Below are 18,833 nucleotides of genomic sequence, written 5' to 3' on the forward strand. Positions count from 1 at the left end.
TATTATTGATATTTGAGCCAATTAGAACTGAACTGAGTATTTGTGAAGAATCAGAGTCAGTGTCACAAGGGATTAAAAATGGGATGAAAGGGATTCACAAGGATATAAATACAAAAGAATGCAAGTGATTATGAAGAAAACAGAGAAAACACTGGAGGTGTAGTGTTGTTTTTAAAGCCAGATTGCATGGAGAACAGAATCAAAATAGACCAGCACAATGTTTGTAAATCCTAAAAAGTTGTTGGGATTGGTGTTTCTCTGCCAATATCACCATATGTTTCAGAAGAGCAAATTACAGCATTAAAGGCATGCACCAGAATATTGAATAAATGCTAAAAAAGCAAGATCCCACATCAGTATTATTTATATCATTCATTCAGCTTATGAGGTGCCCAAAGGCAAAGCTGTCAGGGCGATATACATAATAAAAACAAAAACAATATAGCCAATGATAAAAACTAATAACAGAACACATTACAAGTCTTGATAGAAAAGGAGTAACAAAAAATAATCATTTAAGGGAGATAAGTAACTGAACAGCTAAAAACAGGGATGATTTAAAAGTGCAGCAGTACATATATTAAAAATAAAGCAAGCAGCAGTTTAAAATGCCTGGGAGAATAAAAAGATCTTTGCTTGGCATCAAAAAGTCAACAAAGAAGGCTCCAGACAGATCTCTCTAGGGAGAGCATTCCACAATTTGAGGACCACTGCAGAAAAGGCCCACTTACAAGTAGCCACCCACCAAATCTCAGTGTGTGTGGCCACTGAGATTCTATGCCTTCACTTCTTTGCACATGTCCTGGGAATAGGTCTTGCTCAGATCAGTAGATCTCACTTCTGAAGGACAAGGTAGATAGGATGGGTCATCCATCCACATGCCTGCCCTGATCACATATGAAGAGGGAGTGGAGAGTGCCTGTCTACCCTTTATATGAAAAGGAGCGTCAAAAGCTTCCCTCCTGCTCTGCCTTACCTTTCTCTGCTGCTTTAAGCCATTTTTTCCAAGCTGAGCTCTCATACTGGAAGTGAGCTGGGCTAGGGAAAAATTCCTTCAAGCAGTGGATTGCAGTGAGATAAAGAAGGAGAAGGGTTTGTGTGCTCCTTTTCAAGTAAAGAGTAGACTCCCCATTCCCTATCTTTTCTGTGGATATTGTAGACATATGGATAAAATACGTGTGTCACATCTAGTTTGTCCCTGAGAAAATAAATTAAAAACTGGTTACAACTTTCCTCCACAACCTGTCTGCCAGCATGAATTTAAGTCTTAAACCTGGTACTGTGGGTTTGAAATTAAAAATCTACTAGCCAGTTTGCATTCTAGATACTTCTGTTTAGCGTCAGCTTGAGGCTGTGTGTGTGTGTGTGTGTGTGGTGGGGAGGGGAGGGGAGGAGAATGGAGGGAGGGTTCTGTTTCCCAAAAAACATGCTGGGTGACAAAAAATATTTCTCTTTCTTTCTGAAGAAACAAATAATTCCAAGTTTCATTTCAGTAAATAACTTGGGTGACGCATCAAATGTTTCCCAGAGATTTCATATTTTCATCTTTACATCTGTTTTCTTTTCCCCATGAGGATTATTATGCATTTTACAATATCCTAAATGAATGAGAACAGTCAGTGAATTCTAAAATGCCTGTCGTGTGTTTAACAGCCATGTTTAGATGCAACACTACCCTCTTGGGCACCTTTGTGAAAGCTTGCTTGGGAGAAATGGGAACATGCTGAACAGAATATGAAAGAATCAGATCATTAAGGAATTCCAAGCTTGTTAAATGTGTTCTTCTCAAAAAGGATGATCATGTTCATAGCACCACAAGGTTCCTGTAATAATCTTCACTGATTGATCCCATGGAGATATACTATATGTCCCATGGCTTTTCTATTTGTCTGTTTAAACATTCTTGCCCAGATGTTGGAAAGCATCCCTGACAATTATCTTGGTGTTCACCTTATAATGCTGTTTGCTTTTCATTTGAAAAATGAAAGCTTTTCTTTTCTTGATTTCATAGAGCAGGGTCGGTCAACTTCTTAAAAGTCTGTATTCTCAGGGGCAATTCTGTTCTCTAGAGCATGGCCCAGGGATCAGGAGCAGTCAGCTCCAAAATAAATTTTCCACTGCCTAGGAGTAAGGACTTAAATGTTATGGAACATGAACACTTATGTGTACATGGATTGCACATACATACAACTGTGGACATTTATATATAGCTTAGAAAAGCCAAGAGAGAAGGAGAGAGAACACTGAATTGTGGGATTTTAATATCTTATTTTTTTACTTGAAAATATTGTTTGGGAAGGGGCCACCATGGCCAAATGAAATTGCTTTGTGTGCTGCATCTGGCCTGTAGGATGCCAACTGGCATCACCCCTGTCTCAATATCTAGCATTTCACATAAATATTTAAGTCTAAAACACAAAACATTGACATACTTTGTATTGTATTCTGCAATTTCAGAAATGTCTATGTCCCTGAGAAATCTGTTCTGGGATCTTCAGAAGACTTAACAGTTTGTAATCTGAGCATGTCTAGTTTTGGAATATTGGATGTACTCTTTCAGCACTTCTCAGCTGCTTACTCCAGATAGAAGGAATATTTCAGTCCATGTGTTCTCCCTCCACTTCCACATGGGGATGGGTTCTGCTGTTCACATGTCTGGGTTTGGTTTATTGTTAATGGGGTTATTTTTTGTTGGTACTGTGTGGGGAGGGTGGGGGTGGGGGTGTTGCTTTTCCTTAGGAAACCTCAAGAGTTCATAGAAGCACCCTGCACTGTGTGAAAAATTGTCTCTTTGGACCTGTCTTAAATTGCTTGGGCTAACATGAAGTGCTAGTGATGTATTTAATGTGATGTATTTAATAATCTGTGTTAGTAGTCCTTGATGTAAATGTCAACAGTGATACTGGCTTGTAATCATGTACTTTATTGATAATTTGAAAGTGTTATAATAGTATAGGAAACTCTTGTGCATGCCAGGGAACTGTGACAGCAATCTTCAGAATAAGGTCTTGTACTTTGCACTGAATGTATCACATTTCCTCCTACCTTCTAGTATTTCAAAAGCATATGCTGTTAAAGCAGATCTGTAAAATCTTGGTTGTATCTAATACTGGCCATCCTCCAGTGACAACACAGAAACCACTGGTAGAACAAATTTACACTCCCTGCTGCAGCCCACTGCATGTCCCCCGACTCTGCTCCGGAGAGTTCGGGGAGCCTCTGGAGAAGATTTTTTGGGTTGGGGGGGGCAGACTGCAGAGGGGAGGCAAGCAAGAGAAAGTCCTGTTGTGTGAGTGGCAGTCTACTTGCGTAGCGTTGGATTTAACCCTAATATTCCAATGTGGTAATCTTGATTACTGATAGCTTTCACCAGGAGAAGGGAGAAGAATTCTTTGTAGTTTTTATATGTTGTTGGAAGTACAGCATTAACATCATTGGATTTCTTGTTTGTTTGCTTTTGTTTTCCCAGGACATCCAGGCTGAAATTGATGCCCACAATGACATCTTCAAGAGTATTGATGGAAACAGGCAGAAGATGGTGAAAGCCTTGGGAAACTCTGAGGAGGCTGCACTGCTACAGCACCGCATTGATGATATGAACCAACGCTGGAATGATCTGAAAGCAAAGTCTGCCAGTATCAGGTAAAATAGAATATGAGAATAAGATACGAATGAGGGCTGCTTCATATGCTACTTTCTTAATGTGTACATTTGAAACATTTTACACGTACACAGAAGAACATAGCATAAAAACATAGCAAACACATGCATAATGTTTGTTTCCAGGCTGCCTTTTAGGGCATAGCCCTCACAGGGCAGCATACATAAAATGCATTAGGGCACATTAAAATGATCAGATCAGACAATAGTACACAGTTTAAGAGAGCAAATTGAGAGGTGGCTTAAACCATACTGCAAGGCTTTAGGTAAAATTCGTTAAGGCTGCAAGCCTATGCATGTTTAGACAGAAATAAGTTGTACAGACATAGGATTGCACGCTAAGTCAGCAGTAGTGTTAGGAGAATGTGGTCCAAAAGAGGTAAGGCCATGTGTAAATCAGCTGAGAGGGAGTTCCACAACCACGGGCCCACCGTCAAGAAGGCCCAGTCTCTAGTGACTGCCAACATAATGGCAGGCTAATGAGCAGGGCCTCCAAAGAAGAGCTTAACAAATGGGCGGGTTTATACGTGTGAAAGTGGCCCTTAAGATAACTTATCCCAAAACAGTTTAGAGTTTTAAAGGTTAACATGGGCACTTTAAATTGTTGTCATGTACAGGGCTGGTGTCAGCCAGTGCTCTGTGAAGTGGCTCTGTGTCAAAAGGCCCAATGGAGTGAGATTGGAAGCAGGAATCGAACTCATGTGCTTCTTTCCCGTCCCCCTCCCTGTGCAGAAGGCAATGCCTAAATCAGCAATTATTTTCTCCCTGACCATGAAATGAAGATTTTCTAAATGCAGGATTTTCTCATTTAACATTACATTCTATTTGCAGGGAGCAGGAAGCACAAAGAGGCCAAGACCCTCTCCCAACCTCACCATGACTGAAGAAGTGTCATTCAAACAGATTTAAAGTATTTAATGCAGTTGCAAAACTTGTTCAGGAAAAAGCAACCTGGATTACCAATGTTCAGATTACTGAGAATTAAACTTTTCTAAAAATTATATATATTAGTAATGCTGGACATTACTCATTTAACACCATAGGTTGCTCCCCAGTAGAAATATGCAACCACAAGTTGCCAGTTCTCATATTCAGCATCAGAATAAATTTGGTCCTACTGAATAGTCTTAAAAGCAGTGGCGTGAGAAAAGGCTCTACATGACAAGATGTCAAGCCTTTCTCAGGGTGAGCATACTCTGCAGGATCAGGGTGTCTGAGCTCAGTCTAGCAGTGTCCATGAAATACACTACGTAACTTATTTGTTTAAAATAAGTAAAAACAATAATAAACAGAATAAATTATTATGTGGGGCTGGGAATTCACAGGAGGCAGGAACATGGGGCACACTAGGAAGCAGAGGGTCAGAACTTGAGCAGCAGTGATGCAAAGAATGAATGGTGCTGGAGAAAGAAAAGCTAAAGACGAGTGTCCTAGGCAATCTCCACCAACGGAATTTCTATTTTGGTCATCCAGTCATTCAGCTGATGCTGGGGAGTGTGACTGGTGAATGCTTTTCATCCTGTTTTCAGAAGAATACCCTGAAGAGAAAACTGTTCATGGTTGTCTTTGTCCTTTATTAGCTCCCTGAGCGCTGCTACAGAGCTAGATGCTCTAGTTCGAGATCTCTATCCCATCAGCAGTGACTGATCAAACTTGACCAGTTGGACAATGACATTACCAAGCTACGGGACAGTTAAATACACTATTTACTTAAAGCCAAAATTATTTAGTTACCGCACATCAGAATGTGAAGTTCTACTTTTTCTGAGGAGCTTGGGAGGTCGGCATGTGTCAGCTTACACCGTGAGTCTTTAAAACAAGTGCGATTAATGTCCGACTTCTATAAGCCTCCCTCACAAATCAGCAAGAAAGAGATGAGGAGACATTTATGTTAATACTTTAATCAACAGCTGCAAAGTTCCAGCAGTAACAATTGAGCAGCTTGGTATTTCTTGGGGATTAATGATCATTTGGAAAATTAATGGCCCAAGCTGCCCTCAAGTCATTTACTTCAGCCAGTCATTAATTGCAGTCTGAGGATGAGATAGTGATTGTTGCTATGAATGGTGTGTAACAATCAGATTTAAAACCATTTTAATAGTTTGTTTAATTTGTGTATACACGTGGAACATGATGTTCAGATGACATTTATCAGCTGCATGTGGGAGAAATCCAGAGGTATCACTTTGGAGGTGCATAATAAGAGAGTTCTCTGCGAAGAGTGAATCATCAAAATATAATACACAGATAATCCTCCAAACAGTAAAGAGAACTTGGTAATTTTGACTTTGCATTTCAGACTTAGTTTAGCGCAAGGCATAAGTACTATTTGCAGTTACCTTCAGTAATGTAGCTGGTTGCTTCTGCCATTATGTGGTCTCCAATGTGTAGATTGCTCTGTGGGAAACTTGTTGATGGCAGTTCCTGTTTTATAGCAGTGGACTGGATTAGATGGCTTTCTGACCTTTTCCAAGTCTACGATTCTTAAGGGTAAGGGTTGACAAAACCATTTTAAAGAAGAAAATTAATGGAATTGTGACAACGATTTAGAAAAGCATAGATTTTTATGCTAAGCAGGCCTCAAGTGATCCTTTATATTTTATTCATCACATTCCTATCTTCTCCTTTCTTCAGGAGCTCTGAATGCCATAAACAGCTATTAGCTCATTTTAGCTTTACAACAACCCTGAAAATTACATTAAAATTATAAAAAATGTGACTAACCCAAGATCATGGTTAACAAGAGGTTTGAATGCACAGTGCCTTGCATAAGTATTCACCCTGCTTTGACTTTTCCACATTTGGTTGTGTTACAATCTGGAATTAAAATGGATTTAATTGTCATTTTTATAATTTTATTTACACAACATACTTAATGCTCTGAAGGTGCAAAATATTTTTATTGTGGCAGAAAAGTTAATTAAACAAAATCAAACTGGAATTTGTTGGTTGCATAAGTATTCATCCTCCTGAGTCAGTACATGGTAGAAACACATTTGGCAGCAATTACAGCTGTGAGTCTTTGGGGGTAAGTCTCTATCAGCTTTGTACATCTGGATCCTGCAATTTTTGCCCATTCTTCATGGCAAAATTGCTCAAGCTCTGTCAGGTTGGATGGGGTTGGTTGGTGAATAGCAATTTTCAAGTCTCGTCACAGATTCTCAATTGGATTAAGGTCTGGGCTTTGACTGGGTCATTTTAAGACATTCCGGTTCTTGTTTTTAAACCACTTCAGTGTAACTTTGGCTGTGTGTTTAGGGACATTGTCCTGCTGGAAGGTGAACTTCCACCCCAGTCCCTTGCAGACTGAAAGAGGTTTTCCTTTAGAATTGCCCTGTATTTGGCTGCATCCATCTTGCCCTCAATCTTGACCAGTTTCCCTGTCTGTGCTGATGAAAAGCATCCCTATAACATGATGCTGCCACCACCATGCTTCACCATGGAGATGGTGTTCTCAGGGCGATGAGCACTGTTGGCTTTGCACCACACATAGCGTTTTGCTGTAAGGCCAGAAACTTCAGTTTTGAACTTATCAGCCCAGAGAATCTTTTCCCACCTATTTGCTGTGTTTCCCACATGCCTTTTGGCACAATCCAAACGGGATTCAATATGCTTTTTTTCAGCAGTGGCTTTCTTCTCGCCACTCTTCCATAAGCCCAGCTTTGTGGAGCATCTGGGCTACATCCATCTGCAGTCCTATGAATGGTTTCTCTCATCTGTGGATCTCTCCAGCTCCTTCAGAGTTACCATTGGCCTCTTTTTTGCTTCTCTGACTAATGCCCTTCTTACCTGGTCACTGAGGTTTGGTGGACGGCCTTCTCCAGGCAGAGTCACGGTTGTGCCATATTCTTTCCATTTTGTAATAATGGATTTAATTGTGCTCTGGGGGATGTTCATAGTTTGGAATTTTTTTTTATAACCCAACCCCGATTGGTGCTTATCCAGAACTCCATCCCGGACTTGTTTTGATAGCTCCTTGGTCTTCATGATGCTGTGTGTTTAGACAGGCTCTCCAACAAACTCTGGGGCCTTCCAGAAACAGGTGTATTTAATGTGAGATCGTGTGACACCGGAATTGCACACAGGTGCACTCCATTCAACTAATTATGTGACTTCTGAGGGCAGCTGGTTGCACCAGGGCTTATTTAGGGGTGTTACAGCAAAGGGGTGAATACTTATGCAATCCAGACTTTTCAGTTTTTTATTTGTAAATCATTTTGTACAATACAATGTAGATTTTTCCCCTGTTTCAACATTATGGACTATTTTGTGTAGATCAGTGACACGAAATCTTAATTAAATCCATTTTAATTCCAGGTTGTAACACAACAAAATGAGGAAAAGTCAAAGGGGGGTGAATACTTATGCAACACACTGTAGATCTCCATAGTCCAAGTCTGTCTACTACGCCACATTGGCTCTTTCTCTTCTTCTGGATAGCAGCCTGCCCTGCCTATGTCTCCGGTGTGCCTTTTGAAACTTGGTGATGTGTAAAGAGAGTGATTGTTTGTCTGCCCCCATATTTTTTTAATTTGTGCACCCCCCAAATGGAACATAGGCCCAGGGCAAGCCACATGTATTGGACCCAGATGACAGGTCATGTTCTGATTTTTGTGTCTCTCTGGTGCCAATTCAGGTTACTGTTCCTCAGCTTGTTTGATAACATAACATTTCTGGCCATGTACTTTTTAAAATTTTGTTCTTCATTTCTGAGTAATAGTTTCACCCTCTATGCCATGCCAGCAAAAGGCTTCATGTGCCACTTAATCCCATGATGTAGAGCTAAAATGGACTCAAATGAGAAGAGTGTTGCCATTTTACACAGGAGTGAAGTTCATCCTTGACAGTTTTCTGCCTTCTGCTGTACACTAAAAGTGCTGTGGATTTAAGAGGCAGAACTAGCTACAGATAAGTGCTTCTAGACAGGTCTCAGGAGAGTGCTGAAAAATATATTTCCAGGGATCAAGAATGCTTTCCCAGCAAGAGGCACTCACCCGGCAGTTCTTACTGTGCCAATACCAATGGCAGTTAAAGGAGGTCTTTTAGGCTCCGGGAAGAAGTTGCATCTCTTCCATCTCAATCCAGACTTTCTTCTGTCTCCCTTTTCAAGCAGAGCTGCAGCTTAGGCTTCACTAGGACATTACTTTCTGTCAGGGTATGAGAATAACTCTGCTTTATTATGAGGGATTTGAAAACAATGTCTAAAGTAGGTAGGGACAGAAAGCTTTCACATGTGGCTAGATTGACTAAAGGGATGCTCTAATGAATTTTGTAGAGAAACTGGAAAACGCTATATTTGAGTCTGGGAATATGGTTGTTACTATGGTATTTGGCTTGCATTCAGAATAAAAAGTAACAGCAACAAAGAACAGATGCATCACTTTCCAAATAAAGAATAAATATTATTAGCTTTTGCTTGTCCTTTTAAAGAATGTTCAAGTAAAGTAAAAAAACAGATTGCTTTTGGCAGTCTCTTAGAAGGGATTTTGATTTAAAAAAAATGTCCTGTGTTAAAGTACTTGCCATAAACATAGGAATGTTGCTATAGCAGTGTAGGAGCTACTGTACTCCTTTGGTGATATCAGAATGTCCATGCTCATATGAGAGGAAGCACTGAAGTGAATATTTCCCACACCAGGGTTATCCTTACTGGGGCATCACTGGCATGCAATTTTTAGATTTCTAACCTGGCCTGGTTTTCCTGGTGTACCAGGGCAGTGTGGGAAAGGAGGCACACTGCATCAGCTCATGCAGGGTGCTTTGCCTGATTTTCAACGATTCCCTGCTCTCACAGAGAATTTGAGGGGGGTCAAATTCACTGGGGCACAAGGGACTACTGCAGGGAAGAAGGGGTGGGGAAGCCCCATTTTATGTATGACCCTTCCACTGGATCTAAGCAGTCAACTTCTTTTAGGCTCAGCTGTTCTAGAATAAAGAATTTCCCTTCTATGGGACAAATCTGGCAATCCTATTATGAATCTGGTATTTGTGGCCAAAACAGATTGATAAGAATCTCTCTCTAGGCATAGATTCAGTTCAATGTTTTGCTGATCATTCTATACAGATGGTTTTGCTTCTGAGCATGCATTGAATTATGGTAGATTTATGAACTCTGACTTGGTGGGGGAGGGGAAGAAATTACCCCAAATGCCCCAGCAGCCCCATATTGATATTTTACATCTTTACCTTGGTCCAGTAGCGGGAGCTTCAGCTATTGGGTGATATAGAAGTGAAATGTAAAAAATAAATGTTCTATTGAGTGTTTGTGGCATCCTGAGATACTATTCTTAGGAAATGTATTTATTGCTATTTTATTTGCATATACTCCTACAACATATACTTGATTTATGATTGCTATTGAAACATGCCAGTGGTAGAGGAAGATAGGCATGAAACTAAATTACATTGCATATATACATATCATATGTATGCTTATATGCACCTGTATATACATAGTCATATAGTAAGTAGGCAGTGATCATTTAGTTAGTATGAAGCCTTGGGAAGTCACTATCTTTCAGTGTAAGCTTACCTCCAGGGTGGGAGGATAAATAGATTATAATTTTAAAGTACTTTATAGCTGGAAAATACTGTACAAATATCAGATAAGAACAATTAGGAGATCTTGACAGTTGGCTTCTGTGGAGTTTGGAGGACAGTGTTGGAACATAACTTGTTTTATGCTGAAATGCTCTGAGGCAAAATTAGGAAAGGTTATGTTAGTGTTAATATGGTTTCTCTCTCTCACTCCCCCCCCCCCCCGCGTGCACGCACACACACTGCCAAATAAATACTTGATGCTGTGATTGTTACTTTCAGGTTTGCTAGCGCTGTTGGCAGGGGGGTACTGATCTTTACTGATGTTATTTTTATTATTACAAAGTTGCCAATGTTTTTGACAAATATTTTTGTCCATCACCTTCAAAAAAACCAAAGTAAATCTATCCATCTGTTTCCTAAGCAAATAGTAAAAAGCTTTACTACTTGCCTAGGGGAGAAAATGTATTTTTGGGTGACAGTATCTCCGTCCTCAGTTATTTCTAGTGCGTGTGTTCGCAATCAGTACGGTCACATCTGGCTTGAATTTTAGTGCTATTAAGAGTAAAGGTAGAAAACAGAAAGGGTGGGGAGGTTTGGGATCACAATTCAGGAAACACTTAACATGTGTGTACTTTTTATGTTTTGCAAGTGTTAGAGGCTTCCTAAACTGGGATTAGGAGGAACCAGTAACAACATTTATCCTCATCCAAAAACATATGTTTGCCTGCCTATGTAGAAACACATGTTCTGGTAGATTTAACCAATTTCCTGTTTAATCCTATCATGAAATATGGTCCTGTTCATATGTCTCATGTGCTCCCTCAGTACCCAAATCTTTCCTGACTTCCAAAAACAGTCACAAGTAAAGCTCAAGAGGCGTGCCTTGCCAAGTTCCAATATTTTTGTGTATATGAAAGCACATTTATTTTCAGTTGACAAACTGTAAAATAAAAGTAAAATAGAGAGTATCGCAGGCCCATCCATTGCAGGGAAGTTTCCCAAGACTGATCCCATAGAGGACTGATGTTTTTGGTGATCCAAGTACTCCTCTTAAGAATACATAGTTTCTTGGCCCAAACGCAAGCAGTGCCAAATCATAGAAAAAGTTCAAACTTAATTTTATTTATTTCATCTATATCTTGCCTTTCCTCCAAGAAACTCAAGGCAACATACATGGTTTCTGCCCCCATTGTATCCTCTCAACAACCCTGTGAGGTGGTTAGGCTGAGAAAGAGCAGCTGACCTGAAATCACCCAGTGAGCTTTGTGGCTTAATGGGGTTTGGAATCCAATTCTTCCTGGTCCTAGTCCAGTGCTCTGACTTTCAGAACTGGAGTCAAAAGTCAAAAGAACAAACTAGAGATTTATTTGAGAAAGGAGGTAGAATATCAAGGATGTTATACCAAAAAATGCTGACAGGGATTCCATCGTTGATGCTTACAGACAGAAAGATTTAGCTAGTCTAACTCTTGATAAAAGCCGAGGGCATGCAGTCCCAATATGGTCCATACTGGCACCTCTGATATAAAATCAGAAACCTGGTTTTCCAGTTCTATTTTGTATGTGCAGTTGATTCCATAGAGATACAAAAGACTAGAGCAGTGCATACCCATGCCGTAGAAAATCAAGGCTGATGACAGCTATCAATTTAATATCAAAAGATCTGGCCTTGTATTCCTTTAGCCCCCCCTCCCCCCTATAATAAGCTCTTGGTAGTCAGCAGACCACTCATCCTTAAACCTTTCCCTGTGGTGTTTATGATAAACTGATAACCTCTGTGCCCTGAAGGTTATAGGAAACCAGGTATGTCTTTAGACATAGCAGGTAGAGTGCTGTCAAAAATAACAACAGTGAATGAGTTAAGGACTAACTAATCACTGGAATCTGCTAAGAAAATATGCAGATTTTTAAAAATGAGATTTCTTCCTTTAAAAAAGGCTAGTATTCTACTACTAGAATTGCGTACTGAGCTAGCAGAATATTAAACTGACAACTATTATTTCTGTTCCCAGGTGACATGTAGGTAGTAAAACTGTTTATCAGTGTAAGGTAATTATATGGTCTCAGGATTAATCCAGATCAGTGAAAAGACAGAACTAAAGTGGGCTGCAGAACTAAAGTCTAGGCTGCTTTTACTATCATCCAAGGAAACATAGAGAAGAAAACATTTAAGAATCTAAAATACATTAAATACCCTGATAAGTGACAGAAGAGGATTACAACAATTCCCTTTGTAAGTGTTAGGACAGCCTCTGCTTGCTGTACTTGGAAGCAGACAAGGAACTGAGAAAAATAAAAGGTTCTGACATTGTCAAGAGTAGTTATACTAATGGCATGTCATATTAACCGAATTATAGCACAATGCTGCAAAAATTCATTGATTCAGCAAAATGCAATAAATAATTTGTTGTTGTTGTTCAGTCGTTCAGTCGTGTCCGACTCTTCGTGACCCCATGGACCATAGCACGCCAGGCCTTCCTGTCCTGCGCACTCTCCCGGAGTGTGCTCAGGTTCATATTCATTGCATCGGTGATGCTATCTAGCCATCTCATCCTCTGCCGTCCCCTTCTCCTTTTGCCTTCAGTCTTTCCCAGCTTTTCCAGAGAGTTTTCTCTTCGCATTAGGTGGCCAAAATATTTGAGCTTCAGCTTCAGTATCTGTCCTTCCAATGAGCACTCAGGGTTGATTTCCTTTAGGATTGACTGATTTGACCTCCTTGCAGTCCAGGGGACTCGTAGGAGTCTTCTCCAGCACTACAGTTCGAAATCATCAATTCTTCGGTGCTCAGCCTTCCTTATAGTCCAGCTCTCACAGCCATACATTACTACTGGGAAAACCATAGCTTTGATTAGACAGACCTTTGTTGGCAAGGTGATGTCTCTGCTTCTTACTATGCTGTCTAGGTTTGCCATAGCTTTCCTCCCAAGGAGCAAGCGTCTTTTAATTTCATGGCTACAGTCACCGTCTGCAGTGATGTTGGAGCCCAAGAAAGTAAAATCTGTCACTGCTTCCAATTCTTCCCCTTCTATATGCCAGGAAGTGATAGGGGCAGATGCCATGATCTTATTTTTTTTAATGTTGAGTTTCAAACCAGCTTTTGCACTCTCCTCTTTCACCCTCAACAAGAGGCTCTTTAGATCCTCTTCACTTTCTGCCATTAGGGTGGTATCGTCTGCATATCGGAGGTTGTTGATAATTCTCCCGGCAATCTTAATTCCGACCTCTGATTCATCCAACCCGGCATTTCTCATGATGTACTCTGCATATAAGTTAAATAAGCAGGGTGACAATATGCAGCCTTGTCGTACTCCTTTCCCAATTTTGAACCACTCGGTTGTTCCATGTCCGGTTCTTACTGTTGCTTCTTGACCCTCGTACAGGTTTCTCAGGAGACAGGTAAGGTGGTCTGGTACTCCCATCACTTTCAGAATTTGCCACAGTTTTTTGTGATCCACACAATCAAAGGCTTTAACATAGTCAATGAAGCAGAAATAGACGTTTTTCTGGAATTCTCTTGCTTTCTCCATGATGCAGCGAATGTTGGCGATTTGATCTCTAGTTCCTCTGCCTCTTCTAAACCCAGCTTGTACTTCCGGTAGTTCTCGGTTCGCATACTGCTGAAGCCTAGCTTGTAGGATTTTGAGCATCACCTTGCTGGCATGTGAAATGAGCACAATTGTGCGGTAGTTTGAACACTCTTTGGCGTTGCCCTTCTTTGGAATTGGAATGTAAACTGACCTTTTCCAGTCTTGCGGCCATTGTTGAGTGTTCCAAATTTGTTGGCATATTGAATGCAGCGCTTTAACAGCATCATCTTTTAGGATTTTAAATAGCTCGGCTGGAATACTGTCATCTCCGCTAGCTTTGTTGTTACTAATGCTTCCTAAGGCCCACCCTGACTTCCCTCTCGAGGATGTCTGGCTCAAGTTCAGTGACCGCACTATCATGGCTATCAAGGACATTACTGTCATGGCTATCAAGGACATTAAGATCTTTCCTGTATCATTCTTCTGTGTATTCTTTCCACCTCTTCTTAATCTCATCTGCTTCTGTGAGGTCCCTGCCTTCTTTGTCCTTTATCATGCCCGTCTTTGCACAAAACGTTTCCTTGAGATCTCCGATTTTCATGAAGAGATCTCTAGTCTTTCCCATTCTGTTGTTTTCCTCGATTTCCTTGCATTGTTCATTTAAGAAGGCCTTCTTGTCTCTCCTTGCTATTCTCTGGAACTCTGCATTCAGTTGGATATATCTTCCCCTTTCTCCTTTGCTTTTCGCTTCCCTTCTTTCCTCAGCTACTTGTAAAGCCTCATCAGACAGCCACTTGGCTTTCTTGCATTTCTTTTTCTTTGGGATGGATTTCGTTGCTGCCTCCTGAACAATGTTACGGACCTCCGTCCATAGTTGCTCAGGCACTCTGTCTATCAGGTCTAATCCCTGAAATCTATTCCTCGTTGTTGTTCAGTCGTTCAGTCGTGTCCGACTCTTCGTGACCCCATGGACCATAGCACGCCAGGCCTTCCTGTCCTGCGCTCTCTCCCGGAGCGTGCTCAAGTTCATATTCATTGCATCCGTGATGCTATCTAGCCATCTCATCCTCTGCCGTCCCCTTCTCCTTTTGCCTTCAGTCTTTCCCAGCATCAGGGTCTTTTCCAGGGAGTTTTCTCTTCGCATTAGGTGGCCAAAATATTGGAGCTTCAGCTTCAGTATCTGTCCTTCCAATGAGCACTCAGGGTTGATTTCCTTTAGGATGGACTGATTTGACCTCCTTGCAGTCCAGGGGACTCGTAAGAGTCTTCTCCAGCACCACAGTTCGAAAGCATCAATTCTTCGGCGCTCAGCCTTCCTTATAGTCCAGCTCTCACAGCCATACATTACTACTGGGAAAACCATAGCTTTGATTAGACGGACCTTTGTCGGCAAGCTGATGTCTCTGCTTCTGACTATGCTGTCTAGGTTGGCCATAGCTTTCCTCCCAAGGAGCAAGCGTCTTTTAATTTCATGGCTACAGTCACCGTCTGCGGTGATCTTGGAGCCCAAGAAAGTAAAATCTGTCACTGCTTCCATTTCTTCCCCTTCTATATGCCAGGAAGTGATGGGGCCAGATGCCATGATCTTCGTTTTTTTAATGTTGAGTTTCAAACCAGCTTTTGCACTCTCCTCTTTCACCCTCAACAAGAGGCTCTTGAGATCCTCTTCGCTTTCTGCCATTAGGGTGGTATCGTCTGCATATCGGAGGTTGTTGATAATTCTCCCAGCAATCTTAATTCCGACCTCTGATTCATCCAACCCGGCATTTCTCATGATGTAGTCTGCATATAAGTTAAATAAGCAGGGTGACAATATGCAGCCTTGTCGTACTCCTTTCCCAATTTTGAACCACTCGGTTGTTCCATGTCCGGTTCTTACTGTTGCTTCTTGACCCTCGTACAGGTTTCTCAGGAGACAGGTAAGGTGGTCTGGTACTCCCATCACTTTAAGAATTTGCCACAGTTTGTTGTGATCCACACAATCAAAGGCTTTAGCGTAGTCAATGAAGCAGAAATAGACGTTTTTCTGGAATTCTCTTGCTTTCTCCATGATGCAGCGAATGTTGGCGATTTGATCTCTAGTTCCTCTGCCTCTTCTAAACCCAGCTTGTACTTCCGGTAGTTCTCGGTTCGCATACTGCTGAAGCCTAGCTTGTAGGATTTTGAGCATCACCTTGCTGGCATGTGAAATGAGCGCAATTGTGCGGTAGTTTGAACACTCTTTGGCGTTGCCCTTCTTTGGAATTGGAATGTAAACTGACCTTTTCCAGTCTTGTGGCCACTGTTGAGTGTTCCAGATTTGTTGACATATTGAATGCAGCACTTTAACAGCATCATCTTTTAGGATTTTAAATAGTTCGGCTGGAATACTGTCATCTCCGCTAGCTTTGTTGTTACTAATGCTTCCTAAGGCCCACTTGACTTCACTCTCTAGGATGTCCGGCTCAAGTTCAATGACCGCACTATCATGGCTATCAGGGACATTCAGCTCTTTCCTGTATAGTTCTTCTGTGTATTCTTGCCACCTCTTCTTAATCTCATCTGCTTCTGTGAGGTCCCTGCCTTCTTTGTCCTTTATCATGCCCGTCTTTGCACAAAACGTTCCCTTGAGATCTCCAATTTTCTTGAAGAGATCTCTAGTCTTTCCCATTCTGTTGTTTTCCTCGATTACTTTGCATTGTTCATTTAAAAAGGCCTTCTTGTCTCTCCTTGCTATTCTCTGGAACTCTGCGTTCAGTTGGGTATATCTTCCCCTTTCTCCCTTGCTTTTCGCTTCCCTTCTTTCCTCAGCTACTTGTAAAGCCTCATCAGACAGCCACTTTGCTTTCTTGCATTTCTTTTTCTTTGGGATGGATTTCGTTGCTGCCTCCTGAACAATGTTACGGACCTCCGTCCATAGTTGCTCAGGCACTCTGTCTATCAGGTCTAATCCCTGAAATCTATTCCTCACCTCCACTGTATATTCATCAGGGATATGATTTAGGTCATACCTGAACGGTTTAGTGGTTTTCCCGACGTTCTTCAATTTAAGACGAAATTTTGCAAGAAGCAGCTCATGATCTGAGCCACAGTCAGCTCCAGGTCTTGTTTTTACTGACTGTATGGAGCTTCTCCATCTTTGGCTGCAAAGGACATAATCAATCTGATTTCGATATTGACCATCTGGTGACGTCCATGTGTAGAGTCGCCTCTTGTGCTGTTGGAAAAGAGTGTTTGCTATGATCAGCATGTTCTCTTGGCAAAACTCTATTAGCTTTTGTCCTGCTTCATTTTGTACACCAAGGCCATGCCTGCCTGTTATCCCGGTGATTTCTTGATTTCCTACTTTAGCATTCCAATCCCCTATGATGAAGAGGACATCTTTTTTTGGTGTTAGTTCTAGAAGGTGTTGTAGGTCTTCATAGAACCGATCAACCTCAGCTTCTTCGGCCTCAGTGGTTGGGGCATAGACTTGAATTACTGTGATGTTGAATGGTTTGCCTTGGATTCGTACTGAGATCATTCTATCATTTTTAAGATTGTACCCCAGTACTGCTTTTCCCACCCTTTTGTTGACTATGAGTGCTACTCCATTTCTTCTAAGGGATTCTTGCCCACAATAGTAGATATGATGGTCACCTGAATTAAATTCGCCCATGCCTGTCCATTTTAGTTCGCTGATTCCCAAGATGTCGATGTTCAATCTTGCCATCTCATGTTTGACCACCTCCAGCTTACCTTGATTCATTGATCTGACATTCCAGGTTCCTAAAGAATATTGTTCTTTACAGCATCGGATTTTCTTTTCACCACCAGACACATCCACAGCTGAGTGTCCTTTCGGGTTTGGCCCAGCCGCTTCACTCTTTCTGGCGCTACTTGGAAATACCCTCTGCTCTTCCCCAGTAGCATATTGGACACCTTCCGACCTGAGGGGCTCATCTTCCGGCGTCATCTCTTTTAGCCTTGTGATACGTTCCATGAGGTTTTCTTGGCAAGAATACTGGAGTGGGTTGCCATTTCCTTCTCCAGTGGACCACATTTTGTCAGAACTCTCTGCCATGACCTGTCCGTCTTGGGTGGCCCTGCACGGCATAGCTTATGGCTTCACTGAGTTACGCAAGCCCCTTCGCCACAACAAGGCAGTGATCCATGAAGGGGAATCTATTCCTCACCTCCACTGTATATTCATAAGGGATATGATTTAGGTCATACCTGAATGGTTTAGTGGTTTTCCCTACGTTCTTCAATTTAAGCCGAAATTTTGCAAGAAGCAGCTCATGATCTGAGCCACAGTCAGCTCCAGGTCTTGTTTTTACTGACTGTATGGAGCTTCTCCATCTTTGGCTGCAAAGGACATAATCGATCTGATTTCGATATTGACCATCTGGTGATGTCCATGTGTAGAGTCGTCCCTTTTGCTGTTGGAAAAGAGTGTTTGCTATGATCAGCGTGTTCTCTTGGCAAAACTCTATTAGCCTTTGTCCTGCTTCATGTTGTACACCAAGGCCATGCCTGCCTGTTATCCCAGTGATTTCTTGACTTCCTACTTTAGCATTCCAGTCCCCTATGATGAAGAGGACATCTTTTTTTGGTGTTAGTTCTAGAAGGTGTTGTAGGTCTTCATAGAACCGATCAACCTCAGCTTCTTCGGCCTCAGTGGTTGGGGCATAGACTTGAATTACTGTGATGTTGAATGGTTTGCCTTGGATTCGTACTGAGATCATTCTATCATTTTTAAGATTGTACCCCAGTACTGCTTTTCCCACCCTTTTGTTGACTATGAGTGCTAGTCCATTTCTTCTAAGGGATTCTTGGCCACAATAGTAGATATGATGGTCACCTGAATTAAATTTCAATAAATAAATATATACTAGCTAAAGTGTATAAGAGTTTACAAAGAGTAGGGATGCAATATATACAAAATGCAATAAATAATATATACTAGCAAAGTTCAGCTAGTTGACATTTAACCCCTTAGTGCCTCTGCCATTCTAGGTATGAGTCTGTTGCAGGTTCTAACCAGGTTTGTACGATCAGCGGGGGAAATAACTAGGGATGTCAGAAAATTCCACCACGGACTCCAGTGAGGCCGGATTCTAAAGAATTCTAAAGAATTCGAATTCTT

At 41.4% G+C, this 18,833-nt stretch overlaps 1 protein-coding gene across 11 annotated transcripts in view; it reads left to right on the forward strand.

Annotated features, from left to right (window-relative positions):
• UTRN (utrophin) overlaps positions 1–18,833 on the forward strand; it is a 507,208-nt gene that overhangs the window by 329,694 nt on the left and 158,681 nt on the right. For all 11 annotated transcript variants that reach the window (XM_084827754.1, XM_084827752.1, XM_084827759.1 and 8 more), the window contains one exon: positions 3,470–3,642. In XM_084827754.1, coding sequence (XP_084683880.1) covers positions 3,470–3,642 — 173 coding nt within the window. The remainder of the gene's footprint in view (positions 1–3,469; positions 3,643–18,833) is intronic.

This window comes from Heloderma suspectum, chromosome 1, assembly GCF_057233095.1.
Source record: "Heloderma suspectum isolate Gila_16-S chromosome 1, 16-S_ref, whole genome shotgun sequence".
Taxonomy (NCBI): domain Eukaryota; kingdom Metazoa; phylum Chordata; class Lepidosauria; order Squamata; family Helodermatidae; genus Heloderma; species Heloderma suspectum.